This window comes from Hoplias malabaricus, chromosome 6 (assembly GCF_029633855.1).
Source record: "Hoplias malabaricus isolate fHopMal1 chromosome 6, fHopMal1.hap1, whole genome shotgun sequence".
Classification (NCBI taxonomy): domain Eukaryota; kingdom Metazoa; phylum Chordata; class Actinopteri; order Characiformes; family Erythrinidae; genus Hoplias; species Hoplias malabaricus.
This window is the reverse complement of record NC_089805.1, coordinates 31,597,756-31,610,528: the sequence shown is the minus strand read 5'-3', so window position 1 is coordinate 31,610,528 and position 12,773 is coordinate 31,597,756. Positions and strand designations below refer to the sequence as shown.

Sequence of the window (12,773 nt, the reverse complement as noted above, 5' to 3'; positions counted from 1 at the left end):
TAAATTTAAAGTCAAAGTAAATAAAATGAATTCCAAGAAATTATGGTTGTTTCTATCAGTCCATTCATCATAAAATTTTCACACAATGTGAAGGACAGCTCCAGTTGTGTTCAAATGATATTCTATGCTCAAAATGGACAAAAATTGAAAGTTTTTCTTTGGACAAACAAAAATAGAAGGCCTCGCTCCTAAGGGGAAATAAAACCTGACTAGATGCGTGTGGGAAAAGTTTTTTCCCTTGTGAAAAAAATGTCCTCTAAACTTAAAAAAAAAAAAAAAAGTTCTGTGAAACATCCTCTCGCGCTGGATGTGTGTTAGTTCATAGAAGACACCATGAAATCAGGAGGCCATAAATTCAGTTTGGAGCAAACCACACCTCCCGGTATCTGTTAGCTGTGTCTAATTCGCAGGTCATGGGTCCTTCTGCAAAATATGACCAACCTCAAAATCACTCGAGGATAGACTGGTAGACTTGATTATGCTCTTTTGTTAAAACCCACTGAACATCTGCAGAAAGAACTAAAACTCCTATTTTAGACTGGGCCCCATCAAATCGGGTGATTTGTTAAAAAAAAAAAAATTAAAAAGCAACTATAAAAATAACCAAGTAACAGGAAAATAAAATAAAATAAAAACTCAAAAAAGTAGTCCAGAGAAAAGCAGGGAAAACCAATAAAAAAAAAAAGGATTCGGCGAGAAGCGGCAGCAACAAACGCGCCCAGTATACTCTCACCCGGAGTCATTGAAATGAAGAACTGCTATCTATATTTAAGCTAGAGTAGGTAATTTCATAGGATCTAGCAATTGTAAACTAGCCTTTTGAAATTACCCTGATGAAAAAATCTACATTTATCCCTCCTTCCACAGCCACCCCTCACTGTGCATGAATAGGCTCTGTCTGACTATAGCTGGAGGAGTCCACTAGAGAGTGTTGGAGAGTGGACTGGAACGTGAATTTCTTCTAAATCTGTCTTTATTCGTTAGTAGGAAAACTGTTGTAGGTATTGCGGTAAACATTTCAGCCTCTTTTTTTGCAAATAGCTGGCAAGTATGTGTGAAATTAATGCATATGCAGACTTTGGAGTGCAGTCATATGGGCAGGTTGTGAGGTAGGTAGAGCAGCAGGAAGGGCACGTAGGTGGAGTTAGGTTTTTTTTTTTTTTTTTTTTTTTTACAATCCTGATGCTTCCACAATTAGTTATTATTATTGTTATTATTTCTTTGTATAGTGAGAGCATTTGATTTATTTATTAGAGTGAAGGATTTTTTTTAATATTAAACAACTAAATATGCCTTGAAGAATAAACTACATACTGTAGTTTTGAGTAATAAGAAATTACTAAGCAGACTCAGTAAAAATGTGCTCTGCACTGAAGCCACTAGACGTCACAAGGTGTAGATAATTCTTATTTACTACAAATACATGCGCCTTAATTCATTTGTAGCCTTCTAAGTTCATGGCCCATTATTATCATTATTCACAGCAATTCCCTTAAAAACTTTGTTTTTTTATATTTCTGTGATTCTTCATCAAAATGTAATGACTTTTCCAGCCTCTAAATATACTCTCAGTTGTACCAGTTTAACCAATGATGCTGCTGCCACTGGGTCCAGAGCAAACCCATTAGTAGTCTCCTTCATTTGCTGTGGACAGCTTCTCTCTAAAATGTCACTGAACTATCTTCTTGTCTTCAGATTTAAACTTTCATTCTCACTAACAATGTGTGTAATGATAACTGATTGGTTATTAGGTTGTACATACTGATAACTGTCGCACATCTTCTTCTTGTGTTCTGAGGCAGAGAGGTGAAGAGGATACACAGGAGGATTTACTTTCACACAGATTTCACAGTATGAAGGTGTAGGTTGTTTAGAAACCCCACTTTTTTGCAATCCAATCAAATCTGGATGAAAATGTTTTGTCCCACCTACAATTAATCTCTGCTGGGTTAGACTTTTTCACTCAGAGATGTTTTACACATTCGGTGTTTAAGATCAATCATTAACTCATTCACTGTCCGCTTCATTTCATTTACATAGTGATCTAATTAAGGAACACACCTGGATATTTTGATGCCCCACGACATGTATTATGGTACATATTGTACCGTGTAGTATATATCATTCATAACTTAACATTTGTAGTACATTTTGGACTACACTTCCAGAACAGGGTTTAATGACTGAAGAAACAAAGGAAGAATAATGAGTCCTGATTTAAACCTGTACAGCAGAACCTATATATATATATATATATATATATATATATATATATTCATTAGTAAATGCAATGAATATGTAGATAATACAGTATTTACCGTATTATAATGCCAGTAATGAGCATCATTAAATCAGCTGATGCTGTTTTTTGGTTTTAGATCAAGTTTAACGATAATTCTTACCTGGTACTTTAACAAAGGCAATGTTTCTGTTTAGATGTTTGTTATGTGGAGAAATTGTTCTTTACATAATGAAGGAATGAAGGGGTTCATTAAATTGATATGAGAATGTTTCTATATCACACCAAGAAGAGTTCCTCTTCTGTTACTATGTCCAACATGTTACAATATAAGAACTCTGGCGGTGCTTTGTAGAATCGTAAACACACTATCAGTCTATGTCTGACAAATGTTTTCCTTTCTTATTTGGATCCCTGTTTGCTGCTACTGCACTATTTTGTCTAAGAAATGTTTCTATATAAAAGTCATGTTTTTTATAGATTGGTTGCCTTAATTAAAGAACCCCTGGAAAACCCCCTCTTAACAGTGTATCTTTGAGCAAATCTTCACCAACCAGTGAAATAGCTTTTCCTGTTGCTTAGTGGTGTCCATTGTGTAGAGTTTTTCTGAAGAAGGGGTTGTTGTTTTTAACTAATCCAAGAATAAGATTCACTTTCATCCTGGCTTTATCTTACAACACCCCATAGACTTTAGGCCAAAACATTGTCTCTTTATTCAAAGAACGCCAGGAAACGTGTGGCATCAGGCAAAGACTTTATAAACACGTATAGCTTTCTTTGAGGGAGCTTTTAGAGGCATTACCCTCTTCAGACATCTGGTTCCCATCATCACCACTAATGTGAACATTTCTTGCTTGGTCTCCGTAGAAGAGCATTTCACCTCAAACCCATCCATTTAGTTCTTATCTCAAGCAATAGCTTTCAATCACTTTCTATTGTAGCATTTAATCACAGAGCAATGTATTGGTGAAATCTGTGGAATTCCATGAACTTTACTAATGAGCTTCGCCCAGCTCTGAGAGCAGCTGCTGAAACTTTAGGTCAGTTCAGTTTAAACATGGGGCTTTGCACAAATGAAAATCTCGCCGTTCCCTCAGAGGGTATATATTACTACGGCGTCTTATTCTTCACGTTCACCGGTTCTCCTCGCGGCTTTGCTGGGGTCTGCTCGCCGCGCCTCGTGCGTGTCTGGCTCTCCTTTGTGTGGCGGCGGGAAGGGAGGGGGTGGGGGGTGAGGGGCCGGTTTACACCCACAATCCCTTTCTCGCGCCCCCCTGTCGAGTGTTGACAAAGAACCTGAGCGGGACTGTGGAAGAAGAAGGAGGAGGAAGAGGAGGAGGAGGAGGAGGCACGATGCTCCAGCTGCACTGAAGTCAGCCTCTCGTTTCGCCGGAGGAAACCGACACCGGACAGACAGCAGCACGCGCGGAGGACTCGGTGAGTCACAAAGGCGCTTTTGTTTAGCGCGCGGATAGCATTTGTGTTATTTTCTGCCCCTCGCGCCATTTCACCCCCCTCCTCTTTCTCCTCGAGCTCCGTGTGATGCCTATCATATGATGCTGATTTCAGCGTGTTAAATGTGTCATCGCGCTCTCTCTCTCTGTTTGTGTGTGTGTCCTTTTTGTTCTCTCTCTCTCTCTCTCTCTCTCTCTCTCTCTCTCTCTCTCTCTCTCGCCCTCGGAATGAAGGCGTGGCAGAAGCGCTGCGGTTCGGTTCGGCGGAGCTCGCGGGCGACCGGAGCGAGGGACGCGGGCGGTATTATGGTCAGCGGTGCTGCCGACTGACTGACCCGTTTACCGGCGCTGAGACGGGCCCTGTCCAAGCTGGAGCTCACAGGGGACCCCGCGTTTCCGCGCCGCCTCGCGGGGCCCAAACCGTGCCTCAAGCGCGAGAGCATGGGCCGGTGCGACGGGAGGTGCACGCTGGTGGTCATCTGCTCCCTGCAGCTGGTGAGAGGAATGTGTGCGTTAGTGGTGGATTAGTGGACGACAACTGGCCCCACGCGTATGTGCCTGTGTGAGTGAATGGGTGAATAGATATATGTAGGGGAATCAGACTGAGAGAATTAATGAATGGACACTTAGAAGAGGTCATAGTGGGTGAATGAGTGAATGTTTCTATCTAGAAGAAATCAGAGTAAGTGAGTTGCTATTTAGGAAAGGTAAGAGTAAAAGTAAAAGTTTATGTGTGGAATAAGACAGAGTGAGTAAACAGTGAATGTTTACACCTAGAAGAAGTCAGTGAATAAAGGTGCAAATGTTTACATGTTGAAGAGGTTGAAAAGAGTGACTAAGTGAAAATATATTTGTGAGAGAGGTCAGAGTGTTTGAATGAGTGAAAGTTAGTGAATGAGGTCAGAGTGAATGATGTTTATATGTTACAGGTAGTGACTTGTAGGATATGTAGGTGAGTTTGAAGTTGGTGAATGAGTGAACTGATGTGTAGGAAATGTAATGTTTACATGTAGAAAAGATCAGGGTCCGTGAATGTTTAAATGAATGAATGTGTGAATGTATATGTCAAAGAGGTCAGCATGAATGAATGCTTATATGCAAGAGAAGTCATGGGCAGTGAATGAGTGAATGTTAATATGTAAGAGTGAATGACTGAATGTATATATCAAAGAGGCCTGAGAGAATGACAGAATGTTTATATTTAGAAGAAGTCAAAGTGAATGAACGGGTATATGCAGTACAGGTCAGAGTGACACAATGACTGAGTGATTATATATAGGAGAAGTTAGAGTGATTGAATGGTTGAATGTTTATATGTAAAAGAGGTCAGTTAGTGACCGAGTGAATGTTTCTTTTCGTGTGAGCGGTCAGGGTGATTGAATTGATATATATGTATATGTGGGATCAGACTGGGTGAATGACATAATGTATATGTAGATGAGGTCAGAGTGAATGAATAAGTGAATGTATATGTTAGAAAGATCAGAAAGGTCGGAGTGGGTGAACGAGTAAGTATTTTTATGTGTAGGAGAGGTCAGTTAGAAAATGAGTGAATGTTTATATGTAGAAGAGGTCAGATAGGAATGAATGAGTGACAGAAATGTATTAAGTGAATGTATTGGTAGGAATAAATTTGAGTGAGTGAGTGAGTGAGTGTATATGTCAGAACGGTTAGAATGAGTGTATATAGGAGAGACATGAATGAATGTGTATATGTAAAGACCAGAGTGAATGAAGGAGTAAACATTTATGTCAGCATGTGTGAATGAGTGAATTTGTGTGAGGAGAGAAAGCTATAACTGTAATTCTCACTCAGGGAAACCCAGACAGCTCACATGTCTGAAAAAATACCACTGTGATACTGTGAAAATACTGAGTGTCCCACAGGACTAGTTTAAGGCCCACCGCGTTAGAGTTTGTGAATATGGGGTGGTTTAGGAATGTGAACAGTTACAGAGGCACTCTGTTAGTTAGTGAAGGTATTCAATAATGTCCAAATTCTTTTAGCTACATATTTTCCTAATGTATTCAGTATACTTATTACTTTATCATAAGTAGCAAATGGCAGGAGTGAAACAGCTGTTGGCTCAGTAGGGGGCTGTAAGTACATATTGTGAAACATCACATATAGCAGTTCTAAGCAGACTGTTTGCAGCTCAATATCTATATTTGGACTGGTTTGCGAGGAGTGAATGGCACATTTTAAAATGCTAAGTGTTTATACACTGTGTCATACTCATTCATTTAAAACAGTGAGGGAACTTTGGTGTTCCATAAAACGGGGCTTCAGAACCTGCTTTTCACTGTACATTTCTGTGTGTCCTGTGTTCTGTGTATAAATGTAGGCATATTGCCCTAGATTAATGTTGGCCAAAATTCGTTTTTTTTGCTTTGTTTTTTCTTTCTTTTTTTCTCCCCCCTCAGTTATCAAGGTATACATTCATTAACACTTACAGGTTCTCAGAATTAAATATTGGTCAAAATGTACATCTGTTATGGGGTAAGTGCAGGAAAGTGGGACTGCTTTACAAATCTTAGGGCAGTTGGCTGCCCTAGTTAATGTACTTCAGTGTCTAATTGAATTGTTGTGGTATCCAACTCTGGAAATTCAATGCCCCAGATCTGTGTGTGTGATTTGTGAGTGTAAGACTTTGCTGTAAGGCGAAGGAGTGTGTGTGTGTGTGTGTGTGTGTGCATGCATGAGGGATCTCCTGAGGAAGGGGCTGTTTTCTCATAGGGCTGTGGGCTGGGGCTCCAGGCAGTTTCCATGGAAACAGCTGCAATGGAGGGCTGTGGGATTTTGTGTGTGTGTTTGAGGGAGGGAAGGAAGGTTTTTTTTGCATTTATTTACCCCCGGCCTTAATAGCCTAATGCATTTGATTGGCTCCCTTAAAGGCTCTTTTTTGGATAAATGATCCACAGATACTTGATTAGCTGCTGTGAGTGTGACTGGATGAGAATGACAGACAACCTGTTTACACTGAGCTGTAAATGTATTTGTGTTTTGCTATCACACGTCAGTCATTTAGAAGCTTAATGGGTGATTGGACCCTGGCTGCAGACAACTTGACACTTGAGCAGAGTCTGATGCCAGACAGTGTTGCTGTGATTAGGCAAGGAATGCACTCACTGCTGACAGGGTGGTACGTTTTCTGGGATGGCTCATACTCTTCTTGTTTTAGCCCTGTTCTCTTTCTCTTTTTGCCCTGGTGGTTCACAGGGCATGTGGTAGGCAGCCTGTCCATTTCTTGGATGCTTTGTGGCTTGTTTCAGCTTCAGCTGTTAATGGAAGCCAGCAACACCAGACGTCCTGCTCTTGGCTTGAGCTGCCAACAGAACATAGAGTCTGCTATATAGGCCATGCCAGCATTGCAACAGTATGCTATCAAGGCTGTATTAAAAAAGAGCCAGAGTCCAGTTCATCACAAAGCCTGTAATAACATACTGATAATACATCTGTGAACAAAAAAAATTATTTTAACTACCTTAAATATTTATTAAGGAGCATATAGGCACATGTAGGGTTCTCTTAGCACTATTTAAAATCCGTATAGGTATTTGTATTTATTTCATGAAGAAAAAAGCACATTTAATATGACTATACAGATGCATAGTGGCTGAAATGCTTCAGTGTTTTTCAGTACATTAACTTTCTGTGTACACTTGTGTGTCTTTATAGCTGGCAGCACTGCAGAGGCAGGTGTTTGATTTCTTGGGCTATCAGTGGGCTCCCATCTTGGCCAACTTCCTCCACATTATGGCAGTTATTTTAGGAGTCTTCGGGACAGTTCAGGTCCGCTCTCGATATCTTTTCCTGGTAAGTTTACAAGGCTCCCACCTGCACAACACAGCTGAGGCTTATTACATGAGGAAGAACACAAAATTAATGTCACGCCACATAGAACATTAGAAAGCAGGACATGCCTTTTTCTGGCTCTTCTATACGAAGCATGTGGTGTATTTCTTTAAGAGTTTAATGGGTAGAGTACATCATCTGTCTCTCTCTCTCTTTCTGTGTGTGTGTGTGTGTTTGTTCTCAGTATGCAGTATGGCTGGTGGTCTGGGTTGGTTGGAACTCCTTCATCATCTGTTTCTACCTGGAGGTGGGCCACCTGTCTCAAGTAAGTGATAGCAGAATGTTTGGCTCATTTAGTATTTACACAAGATTCTGAGTCTGTTCGTTTTGCAACATTCATTTGGAATCTGAAATGACTAAAATGAAGAGATGTAAGAGGATTTGAACATCTATTACAGTTAGAGAAAACAAATATTCAGAACAATGAGCAATTAATTGCTTAGACCTGCATGCAAAACCCCTACAGTGACTGGGAGAATCATGCAGGCTGCTTGAATGCTTCCCATCAAAGGGACATTACATTTTCATTGGTTAATAAACTAAGATGATAAAAAGTTTCAGTAAGACAATGACCACAAACATACAGCTTAAGATTGGTTGCTAAAAATGTGAATATACTGTAATGGCCTAGCCAATCATCTGTCTAGAGTGCCATCAAAAAATGTACGAGAAGCCTGTTTTATGAGATAATAGATAATGGTATCAGAAATTATTACATTTGACCGAACTATGTGTGTATAAATACACTTGAAAACAGTGGTTGTTTACATATTTAGCACACCTTGAAGTGAGTTGTTAAATGTTCCACAATGCACATTGTTACATTTCTGCACATGCAACAGCATCAGTAAATATGTACATGAACATGATATCAGCTTTGATCCATATCAGTGCACCCTACCTTGTCTGTTTTCAAATATTTGAATGTCTAGCAGTGTTCACATTAACTCACTCCTACTGTTTTTTCGTGAAGACTGCCTTCACATATTTTGAAAAAAGCTGGATATTGAGGTGACACCCTCTGACGTATTAAAATAGAGGGATGCATGATGTGTCATGGCTGTTGCTGGAACATAACCAGATCCTATTTACAAAAGTAGAAGGTTATCTAACCTGTACAAAATCTTTGACAGTACAAGTCCAAGCTCATATAGAATAATGCCATTATCAAAATGCTTAAAAACTGAACATTGTTATGAAGCTGAGCGGTATGATGACATTTCATGAAGCATTGAAAGACATTTTAAATTTATGAATATGAAGTGATTATCTGAAGGACTTCACCCCAAAATGGCTTTTGTAGAATATTGGTGTGTTTTTTTATATACAGAACAGAGATTTCCTGATGACATTTAACACCTCTTTACATCGCTCCTGGTGGATGGAAAATGGGCCCGGTTGCTTAGTTACAACAGTGCCTGACTCGCCATTGGCTCCACAGGACCATCATGTGATCACAGTGAGCGGCTGCCTGCTGGACTACCAGTATATAGAGGTGGTCAGCTCTGCCCTGCAAGTGTTCCTCGCAGTGAGTGTTTCACCTCCCTGAGTGTGTGCTAAGAACAGGTTTTTGCTGTTCTAACACTCTTGGTTCAGCTAATATGTAAATTACTTTTTGTCCAAACATTACTATCCAGTCAAGATTGGTTTCATGTCCAAGGTATAATTTTTCAGTTCTATATTGGAGATAAAATTCTAATATACTAGAAATATTATGGTGCATCATCAACATCAATGTCCGATAGTTATTAATGACATAATCCATCTTGCTCCAATGCTTAACTAAAAAAAGCAGACTTGTACAACAAACAAAACTTAAGAGGGAAATTGTGTAATCTGAGTTTTCAGCAAGTCATTTCTTTAAATCTTTCATGAGCTGAGTCAGTGCAGTTTAATATGTATGAGTTAACATAATACCATATGGAGCTTTATGGTCAGTTGAGGGTGCATTTCCTATGCTTAATGCTCAGTGTTGTATCTAAACACAGTTCTGTCTTTCTCACAGCTTTTTGGCTTCGTGTATGCCTGCTATGTTAGCAAAGTCTTCCTGGATGATGAGGACAGCTGTAAGTGTCAGATAAAACACATTTTTGCTATATTAATGTGAATCCACTCATTCTCATTTATACCAGACTTCTCATAGCTTCTAATAATCCTGGATTGTTCTGGCCTCCCCATCTTTGTGTAATAGTTGATTTTATCGGTGGATTTGACTCATATGGTTATCAGCCTCCACAAAAGAGTTCCCACCTACAGCTGCAGCCTCTCTATACGTAAGTGCTCTATTAGTAATAGTTACCATGACATGTATGTTTCAGTTTTAAATTTGCCTTATTTATTGTCAATTAAGGATTGCTTTTATTCTTTTACCTATTGTTTAGATATTAACAATTAGGGCTGTAACAAATAATAATTAACAGTAGTAACAACAGAAAAATGAAAAAATATATATATATATATATTAGTTGTGTTTTGCAGCATTCATTTAACTGAGAGAGGGGAAAGGAAATCAGAAAAAGGTCAGAGGGTCCTGTGGACAGGCTGAAAGAACAAGACGTGAAGTAATCAATGCTCAAAAAATGTGTTGAAGAGAGACAGATCTGTGAAATGGCAGGAAGCAATAGCAGACAATGTCTAATTTTATTCTTTTAGTTTATTTGGATTTTTAATGACAATTCCTTGAAATTTAAGGGCAATGATGAAAAAAAAATTTAAGGGCAATGAAAAAAACTTGTTTAGGCAATTTGCCCTTCAAAAAAAATAAATCAGAAAAGTAAAACTTGAATATGTCAAGTTTAATAATAATAGGCATGTTCTGCTGTTGCCTTCTGCCATCTCACATATCTCAGTCTGCCTACAACACTCTTCAAGCATTGTTTACATCGCGTCTCCTTCTTTCAGCCTATAGTATGTAGATAGGCCTACAATATTTGCAAATGTGGTTTAAACTTGTACAGGCTTTTTTTACTTGGCATTATTCTCTAATAACGCAGTATCAACGTTTCACATCATTTACATTTTACTATAAGTAATCTAGAGATGTACCAAGTATATGTGTATTCTCATGCCCTCAGCAGAGATTAGAGCCTTGGTTCAGTTTTTGTTAGATTTTCTCTACAGAAGTATACATCTATGTTATGGATATGTGTGTGTGATGTCTAAGCACTCGTTAGACTACAGGCTGAACATGTTTTCACCAAAAATTGAGACCGTTGGTAAGGGTGTGCAGAGAGTTTAACTTGCACAGGTTATTTTCTTACTGGCACAGTAAGAGCCTCCCAATGTCTTCTATAATGCATTGTCTCCAAAGTAAACCTTTTGTGGTTGCCTCAGTGTCTCTCTGTTTTTTAGGGCTGGATAAAAGTAGAGGTCCACTTCACCGTGCATTTGAGTGGAGCAGCAGCTGAACTTTGAAGAGATGCCGTCCTGTGCGTGGTGGGATTAATAGATTTACAAAATTCAGTCTCCATGTTTCTGAAACTGTCTCCCTCTGCTGGCAGAAAAATGAACTCCACAGACACTGTGCGCTCACTGACTGGGAACAATGCTGTGGGCTAAAGCTTGTACTGCCACACTGTTGAGTGCGTGTTTCAGTGTACCCTGAAGTGCACAAACCAAATGCCCAAAGCATTTTGAACACTACAAAGCGAAGACCTACCGCAGAGAGTACAAATCCAGCTCATTTCTTACTTTTGAGAGAGTAAATGTGACAAGTCAAAGTCAGTGGCTTGGAGTTAATCTTTCTGATTATGCCATTGATTACAAGAGCTGACATAACATAATGATCCCACAATTTTGAAAAAATCTGGTATGCTGATTTTTTGTGTGTGTGTTCTGCATTTATCAATTAGATGCTCACTGACACATGGCTGGTGTTGAGCACATACTGTATTCTGTGTCCACAGTATGTGCTTTTGCCCATGATCCTGGGTAGAGGGAAGGAAAGTAGGCAGAAAATATTGGATAGTGCCACTAAAGCCTCACTGTGCTGCCTGTTTGTCTAGGCATTGTAGTGGGGAAGCTGTGAGGACTACAACAGATTCTATTGCCATGTGTGCGTCTATGTGTATACATGTATGTATTTCTAGTGTATTCACGAGGCGGATAACCTTTGACCCAGGTAAACTTTGAGCTCTAGTCTGAGCTGCCCCTTCAGCTCTGCAGTATGTGTGTATGTCAGAGAGAAGACCTTTTTTCTTTATATTCTGACTTAAGCCAATACAGTGTAATGTGTTAGATGAATGTTTTAGGTGGGCTAGTTGTTTAGTCAGGGAATGTAGTAGGATTTTCTGCATGTAAATATAAGACAGATTGTTGAGAGGATGCCCATCAGGGTGGCCCTCACTTGTGTGTGTGTGTGTGTGTGTGTGTGTGTGTGTCTGGACAAAGTATGTGCTTGTGCACATAATGAATGTGGATAGCCAGTAATATTTCTTTGTAAACAACTTTACAACGAATGTATGTTCATCTACATTGCTGGTGTGTGTGTGTGTGGGTGTGAGGGACACATCTGGAGAGCGTGTTGGTTGTTAAAACTAATAAACTCTTTCTAGATTATTCTTTCTCTCTAACTGTTTCTTTAAGTCATAAGAAATGTAAAATAATAACATGTTTCCTTTCATACAGTTTAGTATCAGGGAAGGTCTTTGAGTTATCGGGTGGTGATTATGAAATTTTAAGGTTAACATATTTCTATTTCTCCTGATAGATGGTAACATAAGCAAAACTCTGAAATATTTTTAGAGACTGGTAAAGATCACAATAATTCAGCGAGGGTTGTATCTTTAAAATATATTATTATTATTATTATTATTATTAATATTATTCTTAAAATAACCATGAGCAAATAAGGTTTGGGAAAACCTTCACCCTGGGTTTAAAGTAAATCTGGCCTGTTTAAAGAAAATTACCTGAACAAATGTTTGTCCTTGTGGTCTATAGGATGAGAACATGTAGACACTGAGTACAAGATTGATGAATGAGGTTTATGACACACCAAGGCTGTTTTCATACATGGTCTCTATAGAGGCAGTACTGTATACACTTAATGTGACACCTTGAAGCCATCCAGCCACAGTTATATTATCAGTAGAGGAAACATGCAAATAATGAATTAGAAAATGCATGAAAACTCTGAACTGAATAGCAATTAAGTTTGAAATTTAATGTTTTCAAATTTATATCATGTATATAAGGGATTTAAGTCCCTTCAACCATTATTTTA

General features: G+C 39.0%; 1 protein-coding gene across 1 annotated transcript; it reads left to right on the top strand.

Moving 5' to 3' along the window:
- The first annotated feature begins 3,551 nt into the window (after nucleotides 1-3,551).
- nkain1 (sodium/potassium transporting ATPase interacting 1) lies at nucleotides 3,552-12,734 on the top strand. Its single transcript, XM_066674923.1, has 8 exons — nucleotides 3,552-3,676; nucleotides 3,928-4,188; nucleotides 7,373-7,510; nucleotides 7,734-7,814; nucleotides 8,880-9,077; nucleotides 9,555-9,615; nucleotides 9,741-9,822; nucleotides 10,901-12,734. The coding sequence occupies exons 2-8, from the start codon at nucleotides 4,135-4,137 to the stop codon at nucleotides 10,908-10,910; spliced, it is 624 nt and encodes a 207-aa protein (XP_066531020.1). The 5' UTR covers nucleotides 3,552-3,676; nucleotides 3,928-4,134; the 3' UTR covers nucleotides 10,911-12,734.
- Nucleotides 12,735-12,773: the final 39 nt, after the last annotated feature.

Coding starts and splice junctions, on each gene's coding strand:
- nkain1 (XM_066674923.1), top strand. CDS start 4,135: ATGGGCCGGTGCGACGGGAGGTGCACGCTGGTGGTCATCTGCTCCCTG. Junction 7,511..7,733: donor GCTCTCGATATCTTTTCCTG/GTAAGTTTACAA, acceptor GTTTGTTCTCAG/TATGCAGTATGGCTGGTGGT. Junction 9,616..9,740: donor CCTGGATGATGAGGACAGCT/GTAAGTGTCAGA, acceptor TTTGTGTAATAG/TTGATTTTATCGGTGGATTT.